The sequence below is a fragment of the Parasteatoda tepidariorum genome, chromosome 3, assembly GCF_043381705.1.
Source record: "Parasteatoda tepidariorum isolate YZ-2023 chromosome 3, CAS_Ptep_4.0, whole genome shotgun sequence".
NCBI lineage: Eukaryota > Metazoa > Arthropoda > Arachnida > Araneae > Theridiidae > Parasteatoda > Parasteatoda tepidariorum.
The window spans coordinates 31,728,686-31,743,016 of record NC_092206.1 but is presented as its reverse complement, the minus strand read 5'-3'; the positions used below and the strand labels follow the sequence as shown (position 1 = coordinate 31,743,016).

Sequence of the window (14,331 nt, the reverse complement as noted above, 5' to 3'; positions counted from 1 at the left end):
ATTTGTAGTTATATATATATATATATATTAACGATAACGATTACGTGGCATAATTTTCATTCATTTTGAAGGAATCGATAAAAGACAAAGAAAAACGTGTCGTGGTTAAACGGTAAAAAATCACATAGCCTAGTGCTAAGTGTTTTCATTTTATTGACGTTTGAATCGATATGATTAGTCACATAGTTTAAGTAATTAAATGTACGCTTATCACTTAAAAAATATGAGTATTTTCATATCACTGCAGAAAGAACACTAACACAAAATTTGTAATTTTGTAACGATTTTTTTGCATAAAAGTATCAGTTAAAATTACATAATTTACCATTGTATCGTAATAAATATTATATTTAACATTAAAAAAAGAAGTAAATAAATTTATTTGATAAACTTTCTTCTTCAGGAACGGCAGTTGCAGAACCTGGTACTAAAGAAACGTCATCTGTAGTCTTAGAAACTGTTGCTAAACAATCCAAGCATAAAGGTGATCACCTACCAAGGTTCCGCTCTGATCCCGCAAAAGTTATCAGCAAAGGGCCAGGACTCAAGAAAGCTATAACCCATAAAATGAATTCCTTTCAGATCAACTGCCAAGATGCAGGTATATATTAATTACAACGTATTTATTGAATCTACTAACTTCAACACTTTAATTATTACTTTGAAAAACAATGGTTTCTAATATTATCTTACATACCACGTCAAAAGAACGAATCCACTTGCAAGTAACATATTCCTGATATTAGCGTTATTTTTTGGAGGTTTAAACACCGTCTAACAGTAGCCTAACACATGATGTGGCATATGTTTTTATATAACACATACTTTGATAAGCCCATGATCTTGCCATGTAAGCACCAAATCCTATGAACCTAAATTATCTCAGTGTTCTACCACCCCCCTCCCTTTTGTCACTTACATAGTTTAATAACTTTGATAAGTCCATGATGTTGCCAAGAAAACACAAATCCTATGAACCTAAATTATCGCAGCGTTCTACCGCCTCCCTCCCTTTTGTCACTTACATAGTTTAATAACTTTGATAAGTCCATGATGTTGCCAAATAAACACAAATCCTATGAACCTAAATTATCGCAGCATTCTACCACCTCCCTCCTTTTTGTCACTTACGTAGTTTAATAACTTTAATAAGTCCATGATGTTGCTATGTAAACACAAATCCTATGAACCTAAATTATCTCAGTGTTCTACCACCTCCCTTCCTATTGTCACTTACATAGTTTAATAACGGTCAATTTGAAAAATTTTTGAAAAGGCAGCTTTAACCTATAAAAGGCTGTAGTACTCAAGAAGAAGTTTTATATTATTTCTATTTAAATCAGAATAAAATATGAATTAAACTTAACATTTTTAACTTTTTTCACTAACCAAATTATTCTAGGTGCCAGATTATGGTGATTGTTTTATAGCGAGCAAATCTTGATTAAATGTGCCTTATTAACCAAATTATTTTTCTCTCCACAGGTCAAAATATTCTTTTTGTAGCCTTGTATGGACCTAAAGGACCTTGTGATGAACTTCATGTGAAACACACAGGTCGAAATATTTACAACATCACGTACATGATTAAAGATAGAGGAGAGCACGTTCTTATAGTCAAATACGGAACTGATCATATCCCCGGTAGCCCATTCAAAGTAGACTGCACATAGATCCCTTACTTACAGCATCCTTAAAAAAAATTTCCAGCATACCAAAGGTTTCAAACCATCCTAAGACTTACCTTAGCTCTGCAGCTTACCTATTCCCAGTATAATAAATTTTGACCAAGTAGTCACGCTTGTACGCAAAATGTTATTGGATTCTCTATGCTTTACTTTTAATTGAGTCCAATCGGCTTTATTTTTCAACCAATATGAGTCTTATAATGGTTTGAATAAGCGGTTATACGTCTGGATTTCAATATTTTTGTGTCTTAAACTCAATGTTATAAAGTTATGTTCTGTGCCTGTTGAAAAACATTTTATAGAATATTAAATTAGTCAGAAATATTGATACTATTAACTAATTACTTTCTCTAAATAAACAGTTAGTGATTTTAAAAGAATGACATGGAAAAGTTAATGAAGCTTTAAATGATACTAGATCTTTTGCCAAAGCTAAATCGCGGAAGCTAAATATTGCAGTACCTGCAGTATTTAGCTTTTTTTTAGTAAAGAAAAGTTTAAATGGTATTAATTAAGAAACATCAAAATGTGTTTATTTATTATTTTTTCTAATTGTTAAAATTGTGTTGTTAGCAGATTTTTTTTTCAATCTTTGTAATTTCAGATCCGTAATCTTTTTAGATTATTCATGGAGAAAAAAATTCTAATTAACTTTTTTTTTTAAATTATTTAAATAATATACAATTTTAAAAAAAATTTTTGTATTATTTTATATACCTGACTGCTATTTTAATAGTTCATCATAATATTCAATGTGCTATAATTTAATATCAGTCAACAAATCTCAGCAACTTTTTTTTCTTCAATTTGACCTCAATTTAAAAATAATAATAATAATAAAGCTATTTTTGAAATTCATTTTCTTTTTTTAAGTAGCAAAATTTATTTCATAATAGTATTCAGTTTTAACTTAAAGCATAAAAACTTATAAAAGTCTGTATTCTTATGAAGTATTAAATATTACACAATTTATTTAATAAAGGTGAAAAAAACTATTTTTTAAACAAGACATAATGTTCAAAAAACTTTTTTCAACCGTTTGTGATGCTATCTTTTAATTTGTTTCCTTAAAGAAAAAAAAACATAAAAAATAACAGCGTTCCTTAGATATTATACTAAACAATTTTCCGTTGTGATTATAAAATAAGAATGCGTCCTCTCATTTTATAATTTAATCAACTCAAAACTTTATAACAATTTCTTCCATAACAAAGGTTGACATTTCTACAATATGAAATTTTAAAAATTTGCTTGAAATATCATTGATATACAGTCTTGCTTCAAAACGTGGTTTGTTTTATGCACACTGTAAGTAGTAATCTCACACATAATATTATCTAAATTCCATGTGTTTTAAAAATTATGTTGTGCCTGTAATTATTTCATTCCAATCGAAACATTTCAAAAGAACCCCTTTTCAAAATGTTCGAAAAATAATTATGAACATTTCTAATATTTCAGTTCGGCAACGCTGCAAAAAACATTTTTACATTATATTATATTTTCCGAAACTATATGTAATATTTATCAAATTCAACAATACTTTTGTGATTAAGTTATGAACTCACAATAATTTATTTTGAAACATAGGAACATACAGAAAATATCATTTGTATTTTGAAATAAATGTTTTAAAATATTTAATGATTGTCATTATTTTGGTTGTTCTTTTACTTCTGAAATGCATGCTATTCATTCTGTTTAACCGAACATAAAGTCAGTACTTTCATATTTTTGAATACGAATACTACAAACTCTTACTTACTTTATTTTTTAATTAATTCCACATTCACCCTTTTACTTTCAAAGGGTTGCTGTTACAGTTATAAATGTAGTATCTAGGTATATAGTAAAGTGGCTCTGATACTTACAACACGGGATCACTTACGGACCAGTTTCGCGCTCCCATGTTCCAAAATCGCACTCGTTATTTTCTCTCAGACAATGAGAATGGGTAATTTCACTGACATGGGACTTTTGCAGCCCACTCCAAACTGATCTGACGATGCCGTTCGAAAACCAATTGAAAAGCTTAATCGGTTTTTATCGTTTGAGTGGAGATTCTCTTTCCTTCATCAAAATATTAAAAAAATTATATAACATATATCTAGAAATTGAGAATTTGATTGGTGCATTTTTTAAAAAAAGTGTCAAAACACATTCATTAGGAATGATCTCCATGTTCGTAAAAATAATGAAATGTATTTTATTATTCTTTAATATTATACCTTTTTTATTGGCGATTAAAATAGGCTACAGGTGGCTCAGAGTAGAACTCTCTGCCTATGGCAACATTTCGCATCTTTTCACCATTAGCGCGTGGATAGTCATAGGAGAAGGAAGCACGTTAGTTTCTGCCTTGATTTTCAAATATATTAGAAACTTTTAACTTAGGAAACTATGTTGAACTGTAAACTGTATTAAACATAGTTCTAAGAAAAAACGCCGTAGAAATTTTAGAAAATATTTTAGCATTTATTAACATTTAAATATAAAAAATATTATGGAAGAGGAAAATATCGTAGAAGATTCTCTTATATAGCTAAGAGAGGGAAAGAAGGAGGGTTAAGACACGGAATCGGTCTTTTCACCTGATGGCAAATTCGAGTATTACGATCGATTAATTTTCTAAACGAAATATGAACGGGGTGTTTTCAATATCAATGTAAACAATAGCAATCTCGAGCTCTTGACCAGCTCAATTTCAGGTTAGAAAGTTTGCAACTGCTTATTCTGCGTGACGATATTTTCAAACAGATAATTTTATTTTTAATAAAAGATATAAATTTATGTAATTTCTGAACTCAAATCGGCTATTTGCAATCGCGATGCTCGAATACGCCATCTGGTGAGATGACCGGTTCCATGTATTGATCCTCCTCCTCCTTCCCCCTTCTCCTTTCATCAGTTGTATAGGAATGTTCAACGATATTTTCCCCTTTCTTAATTTTTTTGAATTTAATTGGCAAAAATATTTTTTCAAAATTTCCGCGACTCTTTTCTTAAGAATTATGCTAAATGTAGTTTTCAGATCCATATAGTTTCGTAACTTAAAAGTTTTTAATCTATTTGAAAATCAAAGTAGAAAATAACGTCCTTCCTTCTCCTATGACTCTCATCACGCTAATGGGGAAAGCATGTAAAGTGTTGTCATAGGTAGAGAGTTCTGCTCCACTCCACCTATAGCACATTTCGATCGTCAATATTCCATTAGATATTAATGATATTAAGTCATTTTGGTGAGTTTGAAATGAACATTTATTTTAGTTATTTATAGATATATTCTTAAAAAAGATAACATGGTTGCAAGATTAAGAAAAAACTCTTTTTTGACAGTTCTGATTTGGCCTCTTTTTACTTTTTTACTGTTTGTTCTTGTTGCAAGCCGTGCATCATCATACCTTAGTGTTAGCATATTGTTCGAGCTGCGAAGTTTGAGTTAGCATATTGTTCGAGTTAGCATATTGTTCGAGCTTCATTTTACAAATTATCATTTAGGTTTAAATTTCGAAGTTGGTATATTGTTAACAAGTTTATAAGTGTTATAAAAAAAAATTTCTTCAAATGTTAAGCTACACAACAAGAGCCACTTCGAGTTTCAGATTTAGAACTCATCATAAACTCAAATAATAAATTAGGTAACAAATACTATGTGTACAAAAAATACTACTCAAGAGAGTCTCAAAGTACAATGAAAACATTGTAAGCCAAATGACATCAAAATACACCGGAAAAAGTAACCCGCAATTATGGGCAGTAAAGAGCCTGTAGTGCTCCTCCCCAGTGTAGAAAATACCATCCATTTAAAACATTGATAAATAAGTTGAGCAGCTTCCTCAAGAAACTAAAAAAAAACTGGTAATAAAATTTTGATAAGAATATCTGAAAACTAACTGCTTTACCTTTCCAAATTTATATTCTTGGAACAGAGATACCTCTCAAGGAATCTCTAACAGAAATGATTTTATTAAAAAGGAAAAGAGATGAATTTTCAAATGACTTTTCTGAAATGTCGCTACCAGTAATTTAGTTTTTTGAGTACGCTGATGCCCTTATTGATAAAATTATTAAATACAGAAAAATGACATCAGGTGAAAATTATGAATTGCATGAATCGAAAAAGCAACAGTTAAAAGATTAACTTCCGTTAACTTTTAGACGAGTGGTAATCGAAGTGTGCTATGGATGGTTGGCTGAATGTAAACAATAACAAGCTTCCTAAAACAGAAAGAAATTAAAAAAAAACTTCACCCCTTCCCAAGTATCTGCATGTTATACTTACAAGGTGGTTTATGAACAGGCTTAATATTCTACGAAGTTTTATTACTGTGATTTCTGTTTAAATTTCGGCTTAGTTTCACCATTCATAAGAGTTTTCTGGAGAGATGTCCGGTTCTATGTCTTTAACCTCTCCCTTCTCTATCTTCCTCTTCTCAGTTGTACAGGAATGCATTACGATATTTTTCCCTTTCTTAATATTTTGCGTATTTACTTGTCAAAAATATTTTTTTTAATTTCGTCGATGCTTTTTTTAGAACTATGTTCAATGTAGTTTTCAGTTCCATATAGTTTCTTAAGTTAAATATATTAAATTAAAAATTTTAATCTACTTGAAAATCAAGACAGAAACTAACATGTTTCCTTCACCTATGGCTCTTCACGAGGTGAATGGCGAAAGCATGCTAAGTGTTGCCATAGATAAAGAATTCTGCTCTTTGCCCCTTGTATCCCATTTCGAATACCAATAATAATACTAGAGGGTGAGTTTTTCCAAGCTTAGGCATAAAAATCTATTAGATGCAGTAATGACGGAAATCTCATGATGAATTTTAACCCCAGCTTCCTCTTCGCTTCGCTTTACACGGCCAACTATCCATAAGTGGGCAAAGCAGAACTCTCTATCTACTGCAATAATTCATATGCTTTCACTTTTAGCGTGTGGACAGCCATAGGAGAAGAAAATACGTTAGTTTCTGTCTAGACTTTCGAATAGATTAAAAAAAACTCTTAAGTTAGAATACTATATAAATCTCAAAACTGCATTTAACATAGTTCTTGAAGAAAGTGTCATGGGAATTTTAGGGAATATTTTTGAGAATTAAATACAAATAACGCTAAAGAAGGGGGAAATATCGTAGTACATTCCCATACAAATGAGAAAATGAGGAGAGGAAGAGTTTGGTATAGACATGGGAAAGAATCTGTCCAAAGAAGACGTATTCGAACGTTGTGGACTTCTTAGAAGTAGAAGAAATTTGGAGCAGGCCCTAAAATTCGAGTCACAAAGCAAACCGCATGCTGGTACTGCATCTTTGATCATCGGCGAAAGAAAAAAAGTACCTGATATGTGATTTTTTTTCAAGAAAAAAGGTATGGTCGCTCAATGTCATTTGGAAAAATATGAACCGAATGCAGGGAGTGGGGTCTCTTACGTTATCATTTTCCATGAATAGTATACGCGCAATTCCACGCTCTCCTGGTTACGCAGGGGATTGATCGTAAAGACATGGTTCCCTATAGAACACCGAAGTCAAGATACTCTGGCTGAGCTCAGTGGGTGGATGACTACTTGGATCAGCCTACATAGGGACCGAGAGTGCACGGTATCGGTCCTCCCTAAACTGTTGTAGCCTAAAGTTATCGCTCACAAGCAGTCGGGCTACCAAAGCAGGTGAGCCATCCTCTCTGGAGAGGATCAAAATTGCAATGACATGTCTCCGGATCATCCTCAGGCATGTTTCCCAGACCGTCGTCAATAGCCCATTGAGCAGATCTACTGCGACGTAAATAATAACTAACCTAACCTAACCAAGGTAGGCAGATATTTTTTTACATCGCACTAGAGCAACGCAATGAGAAACAACCCCGAGGATGACCCAAAGACATGCCATCACAATTTTGCTCCTCCGCTTTGCTAGCACGACAACCTGCGCTCGAAGTCGAGCACTTTACATCAGAACAGTGTAACGAAAACTAATACCTCGCACCCTCTGTCCCTACGCTGGCTGATCAAAGTGGTCACTCATCCACTTACTGAACGCTGCCAATGATGCTTGACTTCGGTGCTCTACTCTGAACCGTGCTTTCATGATCAGTCCACATCAGGACCTAACCTAACTAAACACTGCTGAAGAAATAGGAGAACCTAATTGGTAATTTGTTTGTTTGTTCATTTACGTCGCACTAGAGCTGCACAATGGGCTATTGGCGACGGACTGGGAAACATCCCTGAGGATGATCCAAAGACATGCCATCACAATTTTGATCCTCTGCAGAGGGGATGGCACCCCCGCTTCGGTAGCCCGACGACCTGTACGCTAAGTCGAGCACTTTACGGTAGCACAGTTTAACGAGGACCAATACCGCACACCCTCGCTTCCTACGCAGACTGATCCAAGTGGTCACCCACCCGCACACTGACCGCAGCCAGTGATGCTTGACTTCGATGATCTGCTGGGAACCGTGCCTTAACGATTAGTTCACTGCGGGACAACCTAATTGGTAAAATATATTTTCTAATAGAAACGGTCCAATCAAGTTTTCAGTTAGTTTTCTCGGTGATACGATGGCTGCAGACAGCTAGAATGCTCAGTTGAAAATATAAATGCTGAATTCATGAGAATTTTGTTGAACAGAAATAGGCATATTAACGTTCCTTATCTTTTAATCAATCAATCAACTGACATCAAAACCAAAGCAAAATAAACAAGAGCAGACAAATAGCAACTGATGCGTTTTAATTTTTCGTCCATATTCCATTCGTAATTATTCCATCGTAAATTATTTTTAATAGGTATGTCTTAATTGGTAGAATATTTGCTTTAATCTATTATTATTATTCACCTAGAGACTTATTAGTTCTTTACTTAGTTGTACAAAGCGTTTTAGCTGGGTTTTTGAAAACTAATATTTACATTGCATCATTAAAAAGAATCCGATATTTGAAATACAAATGTGAAGGCGTGTCTTAACATAGTATATATGAAGGATAAATTTGAAATATATTCACCTTTATTTTTAGCACTTATTGTAATATTAAAAGTTACAAAAACTTTTACGAACTCTCAAACAACTTTGAATAGAAAATTCTGTGAATTCTGAAATAAACTATTGTACCCTAGGTGTTGCATTTGTATCCAATATCATAGAAATCAGCCGCTGCATCAAATCAAATCAAGCTAATGTAATTTTTAATAAACGGCAGGCACTGAGTTATTAAAATGAATGGGTATAAAAAAAAATATTTTAACAATACATTTATTAAAGTAATCTTAATGTACAATATTTTATTTAATAATAATTTTTATAGATAAATTAATGAATGGAATTTTTAAGACAGAGGTGCACAACCGCTAAAACTTCCAAAAGTTTTTTTTTTCTTTTTTTCGTTAAATAATAAAACAACTTTTTACAATTTTGAATTGCTCATTTGAGTCATCACATTTTGAAGCATTTCCCGATAGCGTTTTCAACTGTTATTGCTACAAAATTCAGCCTAGTTTTTAATAACCCACTATTTTTAAGGTACTTACATATTAATGCAACCAGGCCGAAATTCGCATAAATTGCCAAATTTGGCGACCCTACTTACAGCAACCCTACGTGTTATACATGGTTTTTCGTAAACAAATTATTTTGCTTACTGGTTAGATTAAATGCCGTGAAATACTTTAACTATGGGTATTTGGGATCTGCCTGCGAGTGAGAAAGATGTTGTTGAATTGTTACAGGGATACGGTTTTCAATCAGTGCTAAAAGCAATAGCCAAAAGATTTCCACCGAAAAAATAATTCTGCAACTTATTCAAATTCGAAACCAGAAGGGTTTAATTGCTATTTTATATTTTAAAACAAAATAATATAAAAAACTGTATTTGTTATGAGAAATAATGCACTATGTGATGTCGAAATAATATGTAATCTAAAAGGTTATTAAAATATATGCTTATAATTTTGTTTATAAAATACTTTGTTTTATAAAAAAAAATTGATTTCTATTTTTTCTACTTACGCCAAATTTGGCGATTTATGCGAATTTTGGCCTGGTTGTGTTAATACGTAAGTACCATTTTTAATATAAAATTATGATACGCGAATCTGAGCAATTACTTTTTGACACCTTTTATTTTTACCGATTTTATCATAGCTCCCAGTGACATTTCGATTGTTATTTTTGGCATTTATAACTACCAATTTCCATGTTGTTTTGAGAATCACTTGTGAGTTATAAATCGCACATTTAATTGATCAGTGCTTTGTTTTTGCTAATTTCATCATAAACCAAGCTATTTATCAATTATTTTTTTGGCAGCTTTTTTTAGGCATTATCTTGTAGTTTTTAAAATTCCATTTTCATTACAACATGCAAATTTTAAATCATGTATTTAAAAATAATTACTTATTTATGCATTTTATTCATGCTAATTTCATCATATAATTTTTTTTTGTTGCAATTATTGTAATGCTTTATCAAGTGGTTTTGTCGATTCTGTTACTTTATTACGACACATAAGATCATCTTTATAAACTACCTGGTTCTTTTTTTTTCTAGTAGAAAAGGTTATTTATCTTATAGCCAGTTATTGTGGCATGTGTAAAAATGTTAACAGACCTTTCCACTAAAGGTTGTAAAGACGACACTGTCATCTTTACTCATCTTGCTATCTAGTTACTGTCAATTAATCAAGGTTTCTAGTTCCAAGAAGGACAGTGAATACTATAGTGAAACAAACATCTTTACAGTACAAAAACAATTTTACTGATTCTATGCCAAATTTTGTGATTGCTTTAACAATTTTTCTTACAGTCCTTCCAATTACTATGGGTATCAAAAGTGAAATTGGTAAAAGATTTGAAATTGGGATCAATGATGACTAATGCCTGCCTTTCATCTTTGGCACTTATTTCTAATTAGAATAATCTATCAACTTTTAGTTTATTTCTGTTTTTATAGACAATTTCACTTCCTCAAAAAGCTAGAAAAACTGCATAATAATTAACTTATCCATATTTGTAAGCAATATTATAATTTTTTCTTTACATTTGCTAAATCTTGAATCTATTTTTCCTAGTCCTAGAATATACTATTCATATGAATTATTTTAATTTATATTTACAAATGTGTCAGTCAATGATCCTTTAGATCAGTGTTTCCCAAAGTGCGGTACTCGTACCCCCAGGGGTACGAGAACTGTTTAGCGGGGGTACGCGTTCTTATGCGAAATATCTTACAAGAAAGGAAAATTTCAAAATTTTTTATTTAAAAGCAAAGCTAGCCATGAAAATTTACGATTACGTATTTTTCTATTGGCTATTTTTTGCAGTTACCAGTTAATAATTAGTGGTGTCAGCAATCAGTTGTGATTTTTCACTTATGAGCAATTTTTTTATAGATAAAAATGCATAAATTTTTTAATTAGTGGTACGTAACGTTACGAAAAATTTAGAAAGGGTACACCGAAGTCCTAAGTTTGGGAAACACTGCTTTAGATCAGGAGTGTAATTTTTAAAATAATGACATGAATTCAACTTAGATGTCAAAAAAATTAATTATATTAAAAACTTCAATTTCCTGTTTATAAGTGTGTAGAGTGATCTCTGAGAACTGATGAAAGTCAAGAAAAATTAAAAAGCAGGGTCAGCATGATAAAAAAAAAACATTTTACTTAAAAAATGATTGATTTATATGATTCACTATTTTTTTAAATCATAGATTTATGAAGAAATTATTATTTTTACCATACTGCATTATCTAATATACATATACTTAAAGTTGTGATAGTAAATCACTGATATCAAATCTTATTGATAATAAATGTTTTATTCTTACAATGAGGAATGGGTTAAAGTAATTAAAAAACAAAATAAGGTTTTTTTTTTCTGTTCAAGAACTTAAATGTAGATAAGAATGTAATATTTAAATGAAAATATTTCATTATTCTTTTCATATCATTTTCATATTTTTATGTGCTCATTGTATGCAAAATAATTTGCTAGTTTACTATCAGACTCATTTAATTTGATGCATATTTATTTTAATACAAGTAATTTTAAATCTTATTAAATACGTAATTAATAGATACTTGCAATTAAAGAATGAATAAAGACTTGTTCTGCGAAGAATAATTTAATTTAAAAATGTTTTCTGATCTAAATTAATCTACTTTTAATTTGACCAATTGATTCTGTCTTAACAATTCATTAAGGTTTTGAGTTAGATAGAAAAAAGTAACTGACTTCACTTATTCAGTGATTACTTTGTCATAATTAAATATAATATTAACCTTTTTATTATTAGAAAAATTTTAGTTGCAATATTGCTGTCAAATAATATTAAGCATTATTTATACATTTTATTGGAGTTTTTTAAAAAACTGATTGACATAAAAAAAATCCAATGCTCAATATATATATTTTAAAATAAAACACGATTTTAATAAACTCTGATAAAATGNACTATTCATTAAGGTTTTGAGTTAGATAGAAAAAAGTAACTGACTTCACTTATTCAGTGATTAGTTTGTCATAATTAAATAATATTAACCTTTTTATTATTAGAAAAATTTTAGTTGCAATATTGTTGTCAAATAATATTAAGCATTATTTATACATTTTATTGGAGTTTTGTTCGTGAAACGAGAAAAGAATTTTTTTTTAAAAACTGATCGACATAAAAAAAATCCAATGCTCAATATATATATTTTAAAATAAAACACGATTTTAATAAACTCTGATAAAATGATTTTATGTTTTGCTCAGGGCCACTAAAAGTAAGCACTTCCCTGCTGCTGGTGGCCGACTTGACACTCATTGAAAATTTTAGTCCCATAAAAGAAACTCGCTCATCATTTCATAAAATTTAGTTTCATGGACCACTGCTGAGTTATGCAATGTGCTATTTGAGTCGATTTTGTTTATAAAATAAAATAGAATTGAATGGATAGTTTTAGAGGTATTGATGGACTAGGTTAAAATATATTTATTGGTCCATGCTTGAAGTTTAATAATTCATATGTATGGGGCAATTTTGTATTGGTCACTGCAACTTCCCAAATGTTTGAATCATTTGATTAGTTATTAAATATTCTCTGAAATTAGTATATTAAAACTTACTTTTAACTCTTGGGGACCTTCTCAATGCATTTAAAATTCAAAAAAAATATTTATATTGTGAGATGACTATGGCCTCCTGTGATGTTTTTTTTCACAGAACTTGGCAAATAATTTGTCATGGATACATACAAAAAAATCTCATTTTTCTGAATAGTTGAATTTAGTCAATGTTTAATTTTTGTCTTACACAGTCGATTCACAATAACTCTAATATTCAGGGGTGATTGTGAGCCCAATTAAAAAATCCTGAAAATTTCCTGAGTAATATCATTAATGACGCATTTCAAAAAATTAATGTCTTTATAATTTTAAATCATTGATATTTTCACAACGTGAAATTCTATATATATTATATGCAGCATAATTTAAATTTATAATTATGTATTTAGTTTACTTTTATCTCTAATCACATTTATTATTCTACCAGAAAAAATATTGACAAATGAAAGAGTTGCCAAGTATTAAATTCTAGTTCTAATATTCTAAATAAAATATACAAGAATTTTTATACAAAATGTGATAGATGATTTCTGTAAACTTCTGGACTTTGGATTTCCGGAGCACAATCATCTCTGAATATTCCTTTGATTTGATTTTTTTCCACCTATTTTAATTACATATTTTTTCTCCATTAACGTTAATTTCCTAAAACTCTTATTATTTTTTTAAAACTAGATATTTTGTACTTTAAAGTGAAAAAAGTGCCAATTCAATTTCTTTTTTTAAAGTCCTCTCACATCTCACTCAGCATGCCTTGAACAACATCTGTTGAGACTCTGAATAAAAAAGGGATAACTTGTGTCCTTTTGTGAGCATTGTTTGTATACACACACATATATATGGGTCATTCTCACAAAAACAGTCATTTTCATGTTCCCAGTATATTTTGTTTGTTTTACAACTTACGAAAAAAAAAATTCAGGGAAAGTTTCCTCAGAATGCAAGCTAACAAAAGAATAAAAATAAAATTATCACTTTTTATTTATTTTAGGTAATTTAAATATACCAATATGTCATTCCCTCACTTGTCCCCACTGCTGATTTAAAAAAAGAAAAAAATTGTTTCTGAAATAAAAAAATTTTATTTACAAATTCGCGTTTTTTATTTCAGAATATTGAAATATAGAATTCAGAAAATCAATTATAAATTTAATTTCTGATAAAAATTGTGACATTAGGTCACAGCCTAATTTATAAATATCCTGTTTTTTTTAATAATAATACTAATTCTTTTAATTTTGTAATACATTCTTTTATTTCATCATCTTTCTTTAGCCCCTTAAGCGGTAGCGCATTTTGGACATTCTCCCCCTAAAATTCCTTACCAGCTCCTTAAAAGAGCCCCTTTATTTCGAGAAGTTTCCACCCTTTTTTTTCTGAGAATTCCACTGGTCGTCGGCATCTTTCATCTCCGCGTGTTTGTTGTGTTTCTCAACCGTAACTTTTAACGCATAATCAATTTTTCGTCTCAACTCGTGATTTTTAGATAATTTAACTTTAACTTGCACAACATGCACTACAACTTCAACTTT

At 30.5% G+C, this 14,331-nt stretch overlaps 1 protein-coding gene across 3 annotated transcripts in view; it reads left to right on the top strand.

Moving 5' to 3' along the window:
• Positions 1-3,332, top strand: part of LOC107442083 (filamin-A) — a 59,088-nt gene extending 55,756 nt beyond the window's left edge. For all 3 annotated transcript variants that reach the window (XM_043042859.2, XM_071178476.1, XM_043042860.2), the window contains exons 14-15: positions 404-601; positions 1,486-3,332. In XM_043042859.2, the coding sequence (XP_042898793.1) occupies positions 404-601; positions 1,486-1,673 (386 nt within the window). In that variant the 3' untranslated portion in view covers positions 1,674-3,332. The remainder of the gene's footprint in view (positions 1-403; positions 602-1,485) is intronic.
• Positions 3,333-14,331: the final 10,999 nt, after the last annotated feature.